The 20001-nt window shown below is 43.4% G+C and overlaps 1 protein-coding gene across 2 annotated transcripts in view; it reads left to right on the forward strand.

The window, feature by feature from the left end:
- Positions 1–19379, forward strand: part of TMEM106A (transmembrane protein 106A) — a 60504-nt gene extending 41125 nt beyond the window's left edge. The window contains exons 5-7 of one of the 2 annotated variants that reach the window (XM_082271771.1): positions 8316–8362; positions 15032–15085; positions 19239–19379. In XM_082271771.1, the coding sequence (XP_082127897.1) occupies positions 8316–8362; positions 15032–15085; positions 19239–19338 (201 nt within the window). In that variant the 3' untranslated portion in view covers positions 19339–19379. The remainder of the gene's footprint in view (positions 1–8315; positions 8363–15031; positions 15086–19238) is intronic. The other variant, XM_082271772.1, reaches the window with a different exon arrangement.
- The last annotated feature ends 622 nt before the right edge of the window (positions 19380–20001 follow it).

A 20001-nucleotide genomic window follows, 5' to 3' on the forward strand; every position in this document is an offset into this window, starting at 1 on the left:
ACGCTATCCATTTGAGGAATCCCTCATTAAGAAATGGACGGTACCACCAGTGGTGGATCCACCTATTTCCAGACTGAATAAAGCCACTGTTATCCCGTTGGAGGACGCTCCGTCCTTTAAGGATCCGGTGGATCGGAAGATGGAAGCGGAGTCCCGCACTATCTTTTCCCTGATAAGGTCAGCCTTTAGACCAGTAATTGTCATTGGTTTAGTTTCACAGACATTAACAGAATGGGCGAGATTGGTGCGCCAGGACCTGAAGGGGAAAGGTATCCCCCAGGCAACATCTGATTTGATGGAACAGATTATACAAGGACTACAGTTCGTCTGTGACGCAGCCTTGGATGCCACCCCCTTATTAGGGCATGCATCTATGTCAGCGGTAATTCTCAGACGTGTGCTGTGGTTAAAATGCTGGTCAGCGGACCTAGGTTCCAAAAAGACCTTGGCGAATCTCCCCTTTCAGGGGAATCGCCTATTTGGGGCCACCCTAGATGAGATCATTAAGGATGTCACTGGTGGCAAAAGCACTTTTTTGCCGCAGGCTGCTAAAGCTAAAGGACCTCGTAACAAGCGTGGACCTTTCTTTGCCGCTCATAAAGGGTTCGTTCGCTCTGCTGAAGCGAGCGGAAAAGGCAAAACCCCTCTAGGAGGGTTCAAGAAGCGCTGGTTGGACAAACAAAAGACCGACTCAGCCAAACCTGAAGTTAAGGCTTATACAGCCTGAAGGTGCGCCCCCACCCGGCTTGAGGTTGGGGGGACGTCTTCACCGGTATTCAGAGCACTAGATCGAGCATCGATCACTGCTACCGGTGCGATTCTTCCCTTCCAACATTTAAGTACTACAGGGAGCGGTAGTTACCGTTCCCTGAACAGATCATTTTCTTTACCTTTTCCAAAGATTAGTCTCAGTTCCCCACAGGAATCGGATCCGGTTGAGCAGACAGACCAAGGAGCCTCTAGTCGGGTGACTTCGGTCTCCAATGCTCAACCAGGAGAAATCATCACTCCTGATAGGAATCAGGTGTCTGATAAATGTGTGGGAACAGAGAGCGATCAGACTTTGTCGGATTACCTGGGCCAGGTAGTTCTAGGGCAGCCTGGTTCGGATCCAGTCAGACAATATCAGGGTGATGACTTAGGTCGATCACCAAGGATTTCACCATCTGTGTCTTCTTCAGAGCATCCCGGAGGCGCGGAGGTTGGTAACGCGCCCACGATCCTCTAGCGGACGCAGCAGACGCGCTGAACGGCCTGCAAAGGCAGTGTCAGCTATTAGATGTATTCCCTCCTCTCAGATTGCTGCTGAGATTTCTCCGCAGGATAGAGATGGAGGGAACTCCAGTTATCCTGGAAATTCTAGGCTAGCCTCGTCAAGCCGGTCAGGCCGACTTGGACATGCTAGTCGCGAACGCTCCTTGGAGACTTCCTCTCAGGGAGGATCTGCGGTCTCAAGGACCGATCTTCCATTGTGCTTTACAGTCGCTGGTTTTAATGGCCTGGCCATTGAGACCCAGGTACTGAAGGACAGAGGGTTGTCAGCTTCAGTTATTCCTACTCTAATTAAGGCAAGGAAAGCGACTTCCAGCAAGGTCTATTATCGCACATGGAAGACTTATATCGCGTGGTGCGAATCTTTGGGATTTCCTCCACGTACCTATTCGGTGACCCGAATCTTGGCTTTTCTGCAAAAGGGGGTTGAGCAGAAACTATCCTTGAGCACCATCAAGGGTCAGGTTTCAGCATTAGCAATCTTCTTTCAGAAGCCCTTGGCTAGTCATTCCTTGGTGCGGAATTTCATTCAGGGGGTGCGGCACCTGGCTCCACCAGTCCGCGCGCCCTTACCGCCCTGGGATCTTAATTTGGTTTTGTCGGTTCTGCAGAAACCTCCCTTTGAAAATATCAGGGAGATTCCCTTGCTTACATTATCCCAGAAGGTGGCCTTCTTGGTGGCTATCACTTCTGCACGCAGGGTGTCAGAACTGGCTGCATTATCATGCCATTCCCCATATCTAGTGGTTCATAGGGATAAGGTAGTTCTTCATCCGAAGCCATCCTTTCTTCCAAAGGTGGTTTCAGACTTTCATCTGAATGAAGATATTGTGCTACCTTCCTTGTGTCCTCAGCCCAATCATCATCGGGAACATGCGTTGCATTCCTTGGATGTGGTTCGGGCAATCAGGGTATACCTGAAGGCTATGGAATCGTTCCGTAAAACTGATTCACTTTTTGCGATTACGGATGGCCCCAGAAAGGGGTTGCCTGTGTCGTGGCATACCTATCTCGCATTCAATGTTTACCTTATTGGCCTTTGCAGGATGCATTGACTGGCATTTAGAATGGTTATCTTAAACAAAATGTCTTTTGAGTTAATCTCATCTTACTTTGATTTCTTTACATGTGTCACTGAGCTTGCAAAGGCTAAGAATATATCAGATGAACGAAACAGTGAAAATTCCCTATCTCTCAGAATATCAACTCTGTCTGGACAGCTGACCACAAAGCCAATAATATCTTCTAAAAGCCCCTTTGGAACTTTTATTGTGTGTCACCAAGAAATTTCCCTTTATGACAGAGAATCACGATCTAGATTGACATAATGCTTACTATAATTAGTTGTTAACTTTGGACAAAAGATGTTAATAACAAACCCATTTCTTGTACGTCAGATTGTAATGACAAACCCATTTCTGAGTATATTTAAACTCCAGCAATGTTGTAATAAATCAGGTCACTATGATTCAGCCATCTTGAGTCTTGTCTGATCTCATTATATATATATATATATATATATATAGCTATATATTGTCTGATTTGGTATCACTGACTAACAGGTAACAGGTATTTTGTACCTGAGGAAAAATTCCACAACACCTGCATCTGCCGCGACTATCTCCAAATGGATTAGACAGACGGTGGTACAGGCTTATTCTATTAAGGGTCGGAATCCTCCGTTCCCTGTTAAGGCGCACTCCACTCGAGCGCTCAGCACTTCCTGGGCCTACCGCCATCAGGCGTCAGTGGTCCAGGTGTGCAAGGCGGCCACCTGGTCGTCGGTACACACCTTTACAAAATTTTATAAAGTTGATGTGATGGCATCGGCGGATGCCTCATTTGGCCGCAAGGTTTTGCAGGCCGCAATTTGAGGAGACCGGTGGTTTACCTCGAGGGTTTTTTTCCGTTGGAATTTCTGTTGAGTCTCATCTTTTGTTTGATGAGCCTTTAGAACTTCTAGTTGGCACCGGTTGGGCCTTCTAGATTGGATTTTGATTTCCATTTTCCCACCCCTCATTTGTGGTACTGCTTTGGGATGTCCCGAGTTGTTATTAATCAACGAGGACTACGTCTGTCAATGAGCGACAGAGAAAAATGGATTTTTGTAAAATCTTACCGTAAAATCCTTTTCTCTTAAGCTCATTGACAGACGTAGTACCCGCCCCTCTGTTTTTGAGTTGGGTTGGGTTAAATTCTCTAAACACTGCTTTGTGACATAACTGATTTGCTGTAGCAGAGAGAGAGAGGATATACCCTCTGGGACTGCCCCTAAGGTGTGGCCAGAATGTTTTCTTTCCTGTCTAGTCCTACTCCTGTAAAGGGCAGTATAACCCGAGTTGTTATTAATCAACGAGGACTACGTCTGTCAATGAGCTTAAGAGAAAAGGATTTTACGGTAAGATTTTACAAAAATCCATTTTTACTGGACATCAAAATACATAAAGCTTCTTATACATAAAAGTTACCATAAACATTACACAAAATTCGACTTGCACACATATTCTCAATATCTCAAAATATCTAATAACACTTAGCTCTGGTAGTTGAATGTCAACAGCTTACACTGGATAGCTGGAGGAACAGGACAATAAGAATCCTGGCTGCATGCTTGGTCTTTCCACAGCTCCAAAAAATAGACTATTCTTCATGCTATGGACTCTTTTTATAGTCCTGTATACCAGAGACCACCCACAGGATGTAATCGTTCCTCTTGACCACTCACAGGTCATTTTGTGAGTAAGGTCATCAACACATGGTTGCACTCCCCCCCCCCCCCCCCCCACAACCACATGGTCAATTGGATATGTGGCAGCCATCTTTAAATACATGACATCAAAATCTTACTAAACCACCTGTGGGTGAGAGATAGTATTACACATGTATGGGGACATTTGTCATGAATCGGTTAAAAAAATATCCACAACTGATACACCTGTTTTACTGCACTCAGGGCTGCTGTTAGAAATCATGGGACCCCGTACAACATACCTGACAGGGCATCCCCGGAAATATCAAATCGCTAAAATGCCATGGTCGCAATTCTATGCTTTGCAGCCATGGCCGAAATTATAGCCTCGCTACTGCTGCCTCCTGACACCTGTGTTTTTGTTTGTTTTTTTACTTTTTTAAATTGCTGAATGAGAAATTTTACATTGCAAGACCGCATTGCAACGTGAGTCCAGTATTTGGCCTTAAGGTGCAGAGTGACCCCATTAAACTCAATGAAAAGTTTGATAGGTGGTGCTGACTATTAAACTCTGCAGCCTGCTTTAAAAATGCTGCAGCTGAGAAGTAAAGCATTGCAGCCATGGCATGTATACAGCCCTGTCTGACTATGACAGCCGGCTTCTGAAGGGGCATGACCAAAAAGGTCCAATGGCTGGGAGCGCTGACTGAAGTGCTCTGGCGGGGGGGGGGCGACCCCCTGTCGGAACAAAATAGAAGAGCAGGGGAGATCACTGTACTAACATCAGATTGCTGGTACAGCGGCTCGGACCTGAGGTGTCTGTTTTTTTTTTTTTTTTTCAGCCTGCTGGGTTGAACGAAAAATAACTAGCAGTGTATAGGTTTTAGGCCACATTGGCATTTGACATTTCCTGGATGTGTGACAAAGTGCACAGGTAATGGGCGTTTTGCAGTGCTTTTTGCAAATGCACTGAAAATTTGCATAGCGTTTGTGGTGCCATTTACCACTTCCACACCTGGCCAGTTCTGGCACTCTGCTCCTACATGTAAAAATCATATTTTTTTTTGCTAGAAAATTACTCAGAACCCCCAAACATATGTTTTTTTAACAGAGACCCTAAGGAATAAAATGGCCATAGTTGCAACTTTTTGTCACATGGTATTTGCGCAGCAATTTTTCAAACGCGTTTAAAAAAAAAAAAAAAAAAGTTTCATGAATTAAAAAAACAAAACACTTAAGTTAGCCAAATTTTTTGTATAATGTAAAAGATGATGTTACGCTGAGTAAATAGATACCTAACACGTCATGCTTTTTAAATTGTGCACACTCGTGGAATTGCGCCAAACTTCGGTACTTAAAAATCGCCTTAACTTAACGTTCTTAACGTTCGCGGGGATACCTCACATGTGTGGATTGAACGCCGTTTACATATGTGGGCGCGACGTACGTTTGCAATCACAGTAATCCCCCGCTCCATCGCGGTTCAGTTTTTGCGGTCCCGGCAATTCGCGTTTTTTTTTGTAATGTTATTTTACTATATAAATCATTAAAAATGAAATATTTTTGTGTTTTCCATAGCTCTTGCTATGTCTCTCAGTATCTTTTATGTGTTTAAATTAGGGATGCACCGAAATGAAAATTTTGGGCCGAAACCGAAACCGAAAATGCAGGATGCCCTTGGCCGAAAACCGAAACCGAAAATGACTTTTTCCCCCAAAAAAATTTGAAATGGATAGAACAGGGACATAAACCAAAAACAGGCAGCGACGTACACCTACACCTGTCGCTGCCACCCTGTCACAGTATATGTACTGTGATGGGTTGGCAAGAGGTTAATTTAATTACCAATGGTATTTGTATTATGAGGCATGAGGGGTTAATGTATTGTCACTGCTGGTCACTCATCTATTAGTGACTGACCAGTGGCAGGTAATTAACCCCTTTGTGCTGCATTAGTGCAACCAGTGTTAATTAACACTGACACTGGTTGCACTAATGCAGCACAAAAGGGGTTAATTAACTGCCACTGGTCAGTCACTAATAGATGAGTGACCAGCAGTGACAATACATTAACCCCTCATGCCTCATAATACTAATAGCATTGGTAAGCTGCCTCAGCTCCCCTCCCCCCTCCCCCACTGCCTCAGCGTCCTCCTCCTCGGGTGTCCTCTCCTGCATTCAAAAGTCCCGCCTCTGGCCGGCGGCACCGCCTCTCAATGATGTCCCTACTACTCTGTGCATTATGAATGGACATACTAGGCGGGGGGCGGGGCGAGCGGCCGCTATAGAGAGAACTATTGTGATCCTTCACTGTCAGCTCCTCACGTCTATGTATGAATGAGAACTGAACTGAGCTGACACCGGGCGGGGGGGCGGGCGGAGCGGCCGCTATTAGCTGTGACTATGTGAGAGTTTCACTTCCCTGACAGGCACGTATCTCCGCTGACAAGGAAGAGAAGCTCTCACATAGTCACAGCTAATAGCGGCCGCTCCGCCCGCCCCCCCGCCCGGTGTCAGCTCAGTTCAGTTCTCATTCATACATAGACGTGAGGAGCTGACAGTGAAGGATCACAATAGTTCTCTCTATAGCGGCCGCTCTCCCCGCCCCCCGCCTAGTATGTCCATTCATAATGCACAGAGTAGTAGGGACATTATTAAGAGGCGGACGGCCGGCCAGAGGCGGGACTTTTGAAACCTGCCCTGCGCTGCGCTGCGCCCTCCTCCTTCCCCACGGCGGCCATTTTTATTTTCGGCACTGTTAACCCATTATCGGCCGAAATGAGAGAGGCTCATTTTCGGCCGATAATTTCGGTGGCCGAAATTTCGGTGCATCCCTAGTTTAAATGAGTTTCTATTGTTTTAAAAGTGTGTTTAAAGACCTTAAAATGCTTTTACACGTACAGTGACAGTAAAATAAACATGCCTACAATGCATTTTAATAGGGTTTTTCTATTTCGCGGAATTTCACTTTTCGCGGCTGGGTCCGGAACGTAACCCCCGCAATGGAGGGGGGTTTACTGCACTTGTGCGAGCAGAAAATATTTTTTTTTTGTTTATTTTATGTTTATACTTTCCCCTTTAAATTTTTTTTTGATCACTTTTATATGGAGTCATAAGACTGTACTTCTATTAAATTATGTATGGAGTTTCAATAGCTGCGTGTGTACATAGGCCAGAACTGTTGGGCTTATATTTGGCTAGGGCATAAGGTGTAAAGTACTGCCGAAGATGGAGCGTTTACGCCGTTTCCCAGTAAGTTGAACGTTTGGGATTAGCTAACTTAACGTTGATAGGTTTCTGTGATTGCTGGTCTGTGATGGAAGATTCTAAATCGGAAGACACTTTAGGTAAGGCAGGGCTCGAGAAAACCCAGGTTGCAATGGCGACGGGAAATCGCATCCTGGCATTTGAATTACACCGCAGCAGTGGTCGGGATATACCAATGTGGCCCAAACGCAGGTGCGCAGACTAGCGTCGGGCTGGCCGATAACTGAGGCTGCGGCTTTGCGGCCAGCTGGAGCGGGATGCACGCTCCTATGTGCAAACCAGTGCCCTCTGGTGGACGGTGCTGTAAGGAGTGCGACTTGCTCTCACTGCCTGTCCACCTCTGGCATCATCTTCCCAGGTTGAAAGCTGGGCTTGATTGGTCACCATTTCCTTACTGCCGCTGAGTGGATGGGGGATGCCGTCTATCAGTGCCCCCCTATCCGTGCTTATCAGTTAAGCTTATCAGTGCTCATTAGTGCCACCTATCAGTGTCCATCAGTGCCACTTAATCAGTGCAGCCTAATCAGTCCCCATCAGTGCTGCCTGTCAGTGCCCATCAGGGCAGTCTCATCAGTGCCCATCAGGGCAGTCTCATCAGGGCAGTCTCATCAGTGCCCATCAGGGCAGTCTCATCAGGGCAGTCTCATCAGTGCCTATATGCGCAGCCTATTAGTGCAGCCTCATCAGCGCCGCCTATCGGTGCCCATCAGCGCAGCCTATCAGTGCCCATAAGCGTAGCCTCATCATTGTCCATCAGCGCAGCCTCGTCAGTGCCACCTCTTCTTTTTTTTTAATAATTTTTTTTATAACTTGACACCAGGCATGAGGAATTCTGATTGCCGGACGCCCCAAACATGCAGTTCTGGGCGCTGGGCAGCGGATTTAAAAAAACTGGCTCCTAATTTTTTTTTAGCTGTCTCCTAGATTCTAAGCAAATTTGTCAAGCCCTAAAGTTCGATTTAGTAAAGGAAAGTTAGAATGCAGTTGGAATATATTTAATGTTTTTATGTCTTAAAATAAACTCTTAATTGCATTTGTTTCTGAGTCATTATAAAGTGACTTTTCTCTGTTTGTTTTTTTTTTTTAGCAGATATTTTATACTGTGAAGAGTACGGTTCAGGACACAAGCACATTGTAAGTCACAAGAGGGACTGAGTAATTGTTGTGGAGCATAACATGACCTTAAAATATTATTTACTGTAGAGGGGGTAGACAAAATAATGGTAACATGAAAATTGGTAAAAAATTTAAGTAACTAAATCACAAACACAAGTGAAAAGGAGAGCCATGTTTGGTTTATTAGCAAGTGTGTCGTCTTTAAAACTGTTTTATTTGACAATGTTTGCAGACTTGTAAATCAGCACATAAACTATGAGTTAAAGCAAATAGCTTAAAAAATAACATATGTGAAGCTTATAGACAAGGGTTTCTTTAGATCACAGAAAATATGTATAAAACTACTCATGGGATGAATAATGCCCATTGTTTTGTCTGCAAGGAAAAAAAAAAATTCTTCAACAGGGATGCAGAGAGCAATAAAAAAGGAAAATGAGACAGACGTTTTTAGCCGTTCAGATCAACCTATAGCTTTTAAAAAACACTTTAGTTGAAGTGGGCTTTAGAAACTTCCAAATCACTTCTTCCACATTTTAGCTTTTTGAAGTTTGAGGATGTACTTAAATTAAATATGACAACTGAAAAAAGTGCTAATGTTACAGAGGAATTCTAGGTATGGTTTATTGTTTTATTATGTACCTGGCTGATGCCCCTGTAATCAGGAAATCATTGAAGTAGACATCGCTAGACATGTGCAATTTCAGTCTGAATATACATTTGGACGAATTTTTGGTTATTTGGAGACTCGGATGTATCCGGATTTCCCAATAACAATAGTAACGTATTTTGTTTCATTTTATTTATTAATTTTCAAATTCCAATTCGAATCAGTCAAAAATTTATCGACCGATTTTGTGAAGAATTGCTGGTTGTTAAGCGAGCCGGGAAGCTGGCCGCTGTGTCTTTAGCAACTGATGACTGGTATGACTGGTCAGCTGTTAAAGGGTTTCCCCATTCCCCATGTAAACAAAAGAATGCCGGGAATGAAAAATAAAGGAAAAAAATAACATGGGGGGCCCTCATAATCCATACCAGACCCTTATCTGAGCATGCAGTCCAGTAGGTCAAAAGGGGGGGGGGGGAGCGAACGAGCTTCAATGTTGTTGTTTTTTTTTTAATAATGTCCCCCAAATTAAATCTAGAGAAGGTCCCCTTAGTCTGCCTGTAAAGTGGCACATCTGTACCATGTATAGAACCTGCTGCAGCAAAACTGACATATATAAAGAAAAAAAAATAATTTTAAATTGATTTTCTTTATTTTGTAAACATCGGCTTGGGGAGTCAGTCCGTATGATGAGGCCACAATTTAGTGCACTCAGAACAAGATTAGAGATTTTTGGGATAAAGTCAGGTGTCTCTTTGGCAGACTTTAGATGGAGATAACAGATTTTTGCACCACCGTGAGAAAATTTTTTTGTGAAGAGGCCAAATTATAGTACACTCAGGCCCAAGTTCATGGGGGAACATGACTGCCAATTTGTTGTTTATCAGTGTTCTCGCCTCTCTGTAGGCTCATGTTAATCCCTTCCTCAACTTTAAAACCAACGTCAGAATCAAGTAATGTCTTTGCATCCTCAAGAAGCAAATGGCTGATGCTGTGTTCAAAAAATCCAGCTGATTCCTCCATGCATGATGCTGGGGCTATGGCAGGAGTAGCCGTGGACAAGGAGGCAGAATGAGTCGCTCTGGCACAAGCGTCAGCTTGGGTCATTTAGGATGAGGAGGATGGTTTACTAAACCAATCCACCACCTCCTCTACATGCTGTAGCTGGATAGCACGGGCAACATCACTAAATAGAGGAAATAATGCCCTGCCTGAGGACAGACCACATCCACATTTGCCTGTGGACACAGACGCTGCTGGTCCCCTCATAGTGACATTGAAATGTCTGCCTCTCCTTTGTGGCCTCCCAAACATGATTGGGGGGGGGGGGGGAGGGCTTATTACCCAAATTTAATAAAAACTGGGAAATGTGTGATTGGATGTACTAACATCCATGGGTGCACTTTAAATTGAGGACTGACAGAAATGTAAAAACTATAAAAAAATATATGTAATTAAGGGTCACAATATGTAAACACACTAACTCCCTAGTAGCAAACTGAGCCCTGCTGTATTGATCTGCAGTCCAACAACACACTGCAAATGCTTCCTGTGGGAAGGAGCCTTTTATAGTGTGGGGTGGGGCTATGAGCAGTGAGCCGTGATTGGACAAAGTCATCATCACTTTGCCCAATCAGGGCTCTGACGGTGCTCTGTGCCCTAATTGGCAAAGCCTTGCACATGACCAATGGTTAGGTGCATTGCTTCATTCAATTAGGGCCCTAGAATGCACTGTTAAGCAAGCAGTGCATTGTGGGGTGCTCAGTGGGAAAATCCAGCCGAGTGCCCCACAAATTCACTCAACTGTAAAAAAGACTACTGGACTGGTGCTGACATGGGGACATGAAAAGGTGGGTGGGACTTGAACTGAACGCTTTCTATTTCCACCTCCGCAGGCTTCTTTGATGTTTTTGTTACAACCTTTGACCGCCTTTATGCTTTTACCCATAAGTTGGGTCTACCATTCAGAATTGTGCACATTCCCTTTTGAAAGTCTATTTTTAAGCATTCCCCCTTTTTTTTACGATCCTGGGTAAACCAGATTCTCACCTGGCTCCTCTGTGGAGCCATTTCGTACCTAACTGGAGGATAACATTTGTCAGGCCTCCCATTTCCTGACTAATAGACAATGGCCTTCCTTAACCACCCTTACTTCAACCATGGGACCCTTCAAATTGATGCCCTGGAAAACCTTTCAATATAGGCATTTAAACACCTTTACCACCTCCAGATTCCTTTGTGAATCTGCTTACATACTTTGAGAGCTTGTGCTCAGAAATATGCCTGCTCAGACACCCCTCCTCCATCACTTGTGTCCTGCTCTCCCAACCACAGGAGCATTAGAAGGTTCCTTTTCTTTTCCAATAGGAACAAGACCTTCAAGTATCTTTCTCCCCTCCACAAAGTCAGAAGATACCCAATTTCTCCTCAAAACCCTCTATATGTACCAAGTTGTAGGAAACAGACTATAAAATCTGATCAAGATGGTACAGAACCCCCACCTGTACTGCATAAATTCAGCCCAGATATTCCTGACACCAACTCTCTCATGCACTTGGCTTTCTTTGTGTGTAGGAAATCAATGACTTTATTTCATGTGTGTTCAGTCGGTCCTTCTGCATTCCACTTGCTGAAGGTGAAGGATATCGATGACTTCCGAAAAAAATAAATGCTATAAGTAGATGGAAACTTTTTTAGCATGAGCAGCATTAACACATTTACTTAAGTAGTTATTTACTTAGTTATATTGTATGCTCGAGTTCAGCTTTAACCACTTAAGCCCCGGAAGATTTTACCCCCTTCCTGACCAGGGGGTTTTTTGCGATTTTTTTTTTTTTTTTTTTTTTTTTTTTTTTTTTTACTGTGTGACTTTAATGGACAATTGCGCGGTCGTGCGACGAATTTCACGTCCTTTTTTTCCCCACAAACAGAGCTTTCTTTTGGTTGTATTTGATCACCTGTGCGATATTTTGATCATGCACTATAAACAAAAAAAGAGCGTAAATTTTGCAAAAATAACAATATTTTTCACTTTTTTTATATGAAATTTCCCCCAAAAAAATCTAAAAATCAAAATTTTTTTAACATTTTCGGCCAATTTGTTTTATGCTACATATGTTTGGTAAAAAAAATCGCAAAAAGCGTATTTTGATTGGTTTGCGCAAAAGTTATCGCATTTACTAACAAAGGGAAAGATTTTTGTAATTTTTGGTGTTTATTTTTTTTTAACGAGTAATGGCAGCGATCTGCGTTTTTTTTTGCGTTACTGCGACATTGCGGCAGACAGATCGGACCCTTGACTGACATTTTTGACACTTTTGGAGTTACCAGTGACATTACTGCAGTAATCAGTGCTATACATATGCACTGTTACTGTAAAAATGACACTGGCAGGGAAGGGGTTAACTGTATTGGAGAGGGAGGGGTTAAGTGTGTCCTAGGGGCGTGATTCTAACTGTAGTGGGACAGGTCTCCTATTGTAAAAACAGAGATCAACGGTTCTACATAGTTTACACAGGGTTTACATAAGCCGTCCGCCTTTCTCCCGCTCTACCGACGATCCTAGTGTGACCGGCGGACATCGGGTCCGCCGGTCACACGCCTGGACTCCTCTGTGAACGAGCCTCAGCGGGCGCGTGCGCTCGCCCGCTATTGGCTCAAAACCTGGTGACAGGCTAGCGACGTAGATCTACGTCACTCTGCCTGGCCGGGGCTGACTGCCTCAGTAAATATACTGTGCGCAGTCGGCAACCGGTTAAGCTGACCAGAAAGCCACACAAAGGCTATATCCTTTCTGATTTTATTTTGCTAGTGATGTAAAAAGTAGAAAAAAGACTGGTCGTTTTTTTGGACAGAAAAGGATGACGTGTTTTGGTCATGCAAAGAGGCTGCCCAAATTTAGATAACAGGTAAAGGTTCATATAAGCCTCAATGGCAAGGGGTAAATCATCATCTGAAATAAATAAAATAACTTTGCATCTATTGCCAGCATAAATGATGGTTACAGGTTTGAAAGGGATTCAAATATTATACTGGAAAAGTTATACTGGTCTATAAATACACTATATTGCCCAAAGTATTGGGAGCATCCTACTCTTAGTCTGTAGGGTTCAATATTGAGTTGACCCACCCTTTGTAGCTATAACCGCTTAAATTCTGGGAAGGCTGTCCACAAGGTTTAGGAGTGTATCTATGGGAATGTTTGACCATTCTTCCAGAAGCACATTTGTGAGGTCAGGCACTAATGTAGGAAGAGAAGACCTGGCTTGCAGACCTTGCTCTTATTTATCCCAAAGGTGTTCTATCGGGTTGAAGTCAGGACTCTGTGCAGGCCAGTCCTATTACTCCACTCCAAACTCTCTCATCCATGTCTTTATGGACCTTCCTTAGTGCATTGGTCTAAATCATTTGGAGGAGGGGGGATTATGGTGTGGGGTTGGTTTTCAGTGGTTGGGCTTCACCCCTCTAAGGCGTCAGCATACTAAGACATTTTGGACAATTTCATGCTCCCAACTTTGTGGGAACAGTTTGGGGATGGCCCTTCCTGTTCCAACATGACTGCGCACCAGTGCACAAAGCAAGGTCCATAAGGACATGGATGAGTGAGTTTGAGGTGGAGGAACTTGACTGGCTTGTACAAAGTCCCGACCTCAACCTGATAGAACACCTTTGGGATGAATTAGAGCAGAGAATGTGAGCCAGGCCTTCTTGTTCAACATCAGTGCCTGACCTCACAAATGCTCTTCTGAAAGAATGGTCAAACATTCCCATAGACACACTCCTAAACCTTGTGGACAGCCTTCCCAGAAGAGTTGAAGCTGTTATAGCTGCAAAGGGTGGGCCAACTCAATATAAAACCCTACAGACTAAGACTGGGATGCCATTAAAGTTCATGTGCGTTTAAAGGCAGGCGTCCCAATACTTTTGGTAATAAATTTAAGGGACCTATTTAATTCCTTTGCAAAAATTAACTTAAAACAATACAATTAGGAATGATAATTTCTCCAACATACGCGCACTGTTTATTCTGGTCATTATTGCATGTTTTCTTCATAAAATAAACAAATAAGATTTAAATATTATAAATAAATCTTTAGCATTTAACCACTTTACCTCCAGTCACATTGCTGCTACTGCAGCAATGTGGCTCGTTCCCGTCCAGCGATGTAGACCCTGTAGGCGGGGCGCTCCCGCTGTTTTCAGTCACAGCGGGAGTCGGGCCAGGGGAGGGGCAGCGGCGATCGCCGCCGCTCTTCCCCGGTCGTCGGGGAATCGAGTGAGGAGATCCGCCCGCCTGTGTAAACACAGCGGGCGGATCTCCTAAGTGACAGGGAGTGACAGATCGGAGTGTTCAGCATAGCTGAACATCCGATCTGTCCTTGTGTCACATAGTCACCTCCCCCCCCACACGTCAGTAAGCACCAGGCATACATTAACCCCTCCCTCTCCAATAAAATTAACCCCTTCCCTGCCAGTGTCATTTTTACAGTAACAGTGCATATGTATAGCACTGATTACTGCAGTAATGTCACCCCCAAAAGTGTCAAAAATGTCAGTCAAGGGTCCGATCTGTCCGCCGCAATGTCGCAGTCCCGCAAAAAAAATCGCAGATCGCCGCCATTACGCGTTAAAAAAAAAAAAAACACCAAAAATGACCGAAATCTTTCCCTTAGTTAGTAAACGCAATAACTTTTGCGCAAACCAATCAAAATACGCTTATCGTGATTTTCTTTACCAAACATAGGTAGCAGAAAACAAATTGGCCAAAAATTTTAAAAAAATTTGATTTTTACATTTTTTTGGGGGGGAATTTCATATAAAAAAATGTTAAAAATATTGTTATTTTTTCAAAATAAATGCTCTTTTTTTGTTTATAGCGCAACAAGTAAAAAGTGCAGAGGTGATCAAATACCACCAAAAAAAAAGCTCTGTTTATGGGAAAAAAAGGACGTAAATTTTGTTTGGGTACAGCGTCGCACGACCGCGCAATTGTCAAATTTAGTGGCCTGGACGTAAGACAGCAAAATCCTCCGGTGGTAAAGTGGTTAAAATATATATTATTATTTTTTTTTTTTTTATTTCAGTAAGGTCTGCACCTGGGACCAAATCAAAGTTCACAACATTCTGCTTTCTATACAGTAAGTATACCGTACAGCAAGTAACAAGGAGGTTAGTGTTGCTACAGTGTTTTTTTTTTTTTTTTTTTTTTTTTTTTTGGAAGACTCCCTGCCTTCCCCAGGGTACAGGATTGCTTATGCCATGGCTGTTGTAGAGGACAGCAATGTCTCTACCACACTCTGTATAGCTGGATGGCTGTGAATGGTATTGAAGTATGCCAAATACCTGTTCATTTGTCGGGGTGCAAGTTTGGCCCCATAACATATTATACTAATTCTAAACTCTAAAGGATTTTTTATCTTAATACTTTCTCTGCATTAGGTTAAAAAAAAAAAACCTTCCACTGTCTGTACCCCACCTTAACATTAATAGAGAAACCAGAAATTGCTCAGTGAGTATTGGCATAGTAATGACAAAACATAAGGTCACATTAAAGCACCAATAAGTCATTATAAATGTACTAGTAAAAGTGTGTTTGTTGCAGAATGAGCAAGGCTGGGGGATATTCGAAACAAAGTTGAAGAAGTGATGGGAAGTATCCACACAGGAGGTGTTCTGAGGGTATGAGAGGGGATATTCCTTGTAGTAGAGGGTTGCTAAAGATAATGAAGGGGGTGGTATGTAAAGGAGAAGAGTGCAGAGGATAACAGAGGGCAGTATGGGCAGTGGAGGGATGGTGAAGATAATAAAGGATGTAGTATGTACAGGAGAAGAGGGCAGTAGAAGAATGGTGAAGATAATGAAGGGGGTAGTATGTACAGGAGAAGAGGGCAGTAGAGGAATGGTGAAGATAATGAAGGGGGTAGTATGTACAGGAGAACAGTGCTGAGGATAATAGAGGGCAGTAGAGGAATGGTGAAGGTAATGAAGGGGGTGGTATGTAAAGGAGAAGAGTGTGGAGGATAACAGAGGGCAGTATGGGCAGTGGAGGGATGATGAAGATAATGAAGGGGGTAGTAGTTACAGGAGAAGAGGGCAGTGGGGGGATGGTGAAGATAATGAAGGGGGTGGTAGGTAAAGGAGAAGAGTGTGGATGATAACAGAGGGCAGTAGTGGATTGCTGGGAATAATGGTGCTATGTGGAGGAAAGGATTGCAGTGAGTATGAGAGGTAGCATTATGTGCAGGGGAGGACTGCTTTTGGTATCGGATGATGCAGTATGTACACTAAGGATTTCTTAGAATATTAGAGGGGACAGTATATGCTGAAGAGGTTTGCTGAGGATAATGAAAGTGGCAGTATGTGCAAGAGTGGATTGCTGAGTATATGAGGGGGGGCAGTATGTGTAAATGAAGGGTGTTGTTGAAGCAGCCAATGTATGCAGGGTAGGAGTGTGGAGGGTATAATTACAGGCTGTATATGCAGGAATAAAGTGTGGTAGAAATTAAGAGAGAGAGTATTTGATGCAGGAGACAGGTAAAGAAGTTGTGATGGTGGGAAGTATATGCACACAGGAGTGTGTACCGTATCACAATGTTGAGGATATGACATGGACAGCAGTCAGCACTTGCAGAATATGCACAGGAGAGGTGTGCGGAAGGTATGAGACATAGCAGTAGATGCAGCAGAGGATTGAGAATACTGGAGGGGCAGTATGTGTATGAGGGGATTGCTGATGGTATCAGAGGGGGCAGTATGTGCAGAATAATAGTGGTGAGGATAATGGAGGGGGTAGTAAAGGCAGGACAGGAATGATTAGGATAATAGAGGGGTGGTATGTGCATAGAGCCATGATCCTCAAACTACGGCCCTCCAGCTGTTGGGGAACTACATGTCCCATGAGGCATTGTAAAACTCTGACATTCACAGACATTGCTAGGCATGATAGGAATTGTAGTTCCTGAACAACTGGAGGGCCGTAGTTTGAAGACCCCTGGCATAGAGGATTGCTGAGTATAATAGAGGGGGCAGTATGTGGCAAGAAGGGGCAATATCCCAGACCGCAAGGATAACTTGCCATGCATTTGTGGCAGTGTTGAATTGTATGTCTGTAACTTGCTGCACATTTTCACTGCTAAGCTGTACACTTGAGCACAAGTTCTAGTTGACACTTTTCCAATTTGTAGCAAATTTGCATGTTAAGTCTCTAGCAAGAGCAAAATTGCGGTGGTAAGTCTACAGCAGCCTTTTTCAACCAGGTTGCCTTGAGGTTTCTTCAGGGGTACCTTGGAAAAATGCCTAAAATTGTATCCACAATTGTATACAAGGGGGTGACATCTGCCTTTTAGTTACACAAAGCCATGGGTTTTCATTATGCACCATAACGACTTTCTAGACACCGGCATCCTAACAACCAATGACGTCATCAGTTAATAAGGAGGATGTCTGTTGCCTCCACAGCATCCTTGTTTGGCCCTCCTGTGCCCCTCTCCCTCAGCACTGGGGTGACATTAGCTGACTGATGGAGAGAAATAGGAGAAGAGAAACATTGGAATACTAGTCAGTATCAGTTTGCAAAAGTGCATTTGCTTTGGAAGAATAAATCACATCCAACAATAGGTATCCTACGTGTGGATGTTGCTGCATTATGTAAAGCTATTAGAATAATTTATGTAAAGCTATTAGAATATTTTTTTACATTTTAGAATGGGGTATCTCAGGACTGTCCATAATTTTAAAGGGTGCCTTGACTGAAAAAAGGTTGAGAAACACTGGGCTACAGTAAGAGCTCTGCAAGTCTACAGCATGAAAATTCAGCCACAGTGACCACTGTGGTGGGATGACTATTGCACAACATAAATGAACCAGAACTTGCAGCAGATTTCCAGAATATTTGCAAATTTGATCTGGAGTCATGCGATGCAGACTTGCTGCAATTGTGCAACAAACTTGTGAAGGCTGGAAAGTCTAGCAATAGCTTGGCAAGTAATTTTTCAAACTTGCAGCTTAAATGCTAGCTATCTGGGATGTGCAAGTGAGGAGCGCAGATGGTATGTCAGTAGCCAGTATGCGCAGGAGAGAAGTGTGGTTGATATGACTGTGGGCAAAATGCAGGAGAGGCCTAAAGGGGGTATGGGGATGGGCAGTAAGTGCAGTAAGAGTATGATGATCAATCGTATACACAGTGGCATCTTAAGAGCATTAAAGGGCCCCGGGCAATGCAGTGCACTTGGGCCCTGCCTACACAATCACCCACCAGAATAAAAATGCAAATTATCGATAAGTCTAAATTTATTGGTACAGCAGTGCCAGGCTAATGGCAGCTTCCAACTTCAGTGGCTGGGTCCGGTGAGCACACACACATGGACAGGAGTCGGACTTGACTATCCTGTGTGTGCCTGTTCCCGTGGAGGCGGACAGGCATTGCTGCAGTTGTGGGCTCCCCCTCCACGGCCCAAGTGGCCTGACAGCAGTGCAGGGCTGACAGGCGCTTGCCACCTGCTAAGTTCGGTGGCGGGATGCACATGGGAATCGGGACTAAAGCTGGGCTGGGTCACTGGGCTGGTGGGGCCCCCCGGTCAAGTGGGGCCCCCGGTCAACTGCTCAGTGTGCCCATTTGGTAAGATGACCCTGCGTATACACAAGAGAAGGGTGCGGAGGGTATGATAATAGGGAGGGCAGACAGACAATGGGAAGGCAGTGTGCGTGCTGGCAGGGCTGTTGGATAGCAGAGAGACAATATACCTTACACCTCCACCTGGGATGTCACTGGCAAGTTTCAAGGCTACACCCCTCCCTAATAGTGATATTGGCAACGAATAACAGGGTTATATAGGGTAATGCAAAAAGGTTGCCCAAAATCAGAAGACAAACCAATATAAAGGACTCTGTATACCAGAATAATGCAACATGGAATCATCATATCAGAAATAACCTATGTAACAATAGTTAAAATAAAGGACTAAAATCGATATTTAAAAAAACATGAATCTGAATTTCTAAGATGCAAATCCATACGAAACTAAAATGACTAAACTTCTATATTATATAAATAATAACCATATATATAGCAGAACATCTCTAATTAGATCTATAACCTAGAAAAAGCAAACTTTGGAGAAAGTCAAGAACCATATATTAAATATCCTCTAGATGGCACTATTGTATCAAAACCTTTAACTGCTTAAGTCAGCTGAGCTTTTAGAGTTGAATCCTAGAACCTTGGCTAATATAATATTATTTCCCTATGACGTTTATTAATTCAGTATCTACTTTTACTTTTGTTGCTTGCAGGGGTTCTCTGAAATTCTCGCACATCGGTCATGAGGAAGAGGTTCAATTTTCTGGATTGGAGTACGTAGACTGTAAAAATAATTCTACGATTCCCCAGTGACTTTCGTCTGTTGCACTAAGCAGAATATATATTTCTATATACATTCTGGAAAGACACCTGTATAGTCCCTGTTGTTAGGGATTCATTTTCTACATGTCATTTCTCTGTTGTTAGGGATTCATTTTCTACATGTCATTTCACTAGATTGACTGACAATGTGAATGAAGAGTGTTTTCTGTATCAGTCATTACTTACTATCACTTATGAGCACTGAAATGCATTTAAAAAACGGATAAAAATATGTAAATTAAACTTTCTTTTTTGTTATAATTGAGTAAAATGTTTCATTTATACTTCATTTCATTTTGTAGAAATAAGTTTTACTGGTATAGCATTTTATTCCAGGTTTCAACACTTCCATTCAATGTTTCAATCTTTAGTTCTGTTTCCAGCTGTATTTGCAGGAGTTTATTGATTAGATAAGATACAGGCTTAAATGTAGGTATATATCCACAACTATGATGTTCTAGCTAGCCTCTGCAAGCCAAACATGACATTGGGGTTTATTAACTAAAGGCAAATCCACTCTGCACTACAAGTGCAATGCAAGTGCCCTTAAAAGTGCAGTCGCTATAGATCCGAGGGGGACATGCAAGGAAAATAAAAACAGCATTTTTGCATGCACATAATCGGATGATAGAAATTAGCAGAGCTTCCCCTCAT

Source organism: Pelophylax lessonae, assembly GCF_965119305.1.
Source record: "Pelophylax lessonae genome assembly, chromosome: 11".
NCBI lineage: Eukaryota > Metazoa > Chordata > Amphibia > Anura > Ranidae > Pelophylax > Pelophylax lessonae.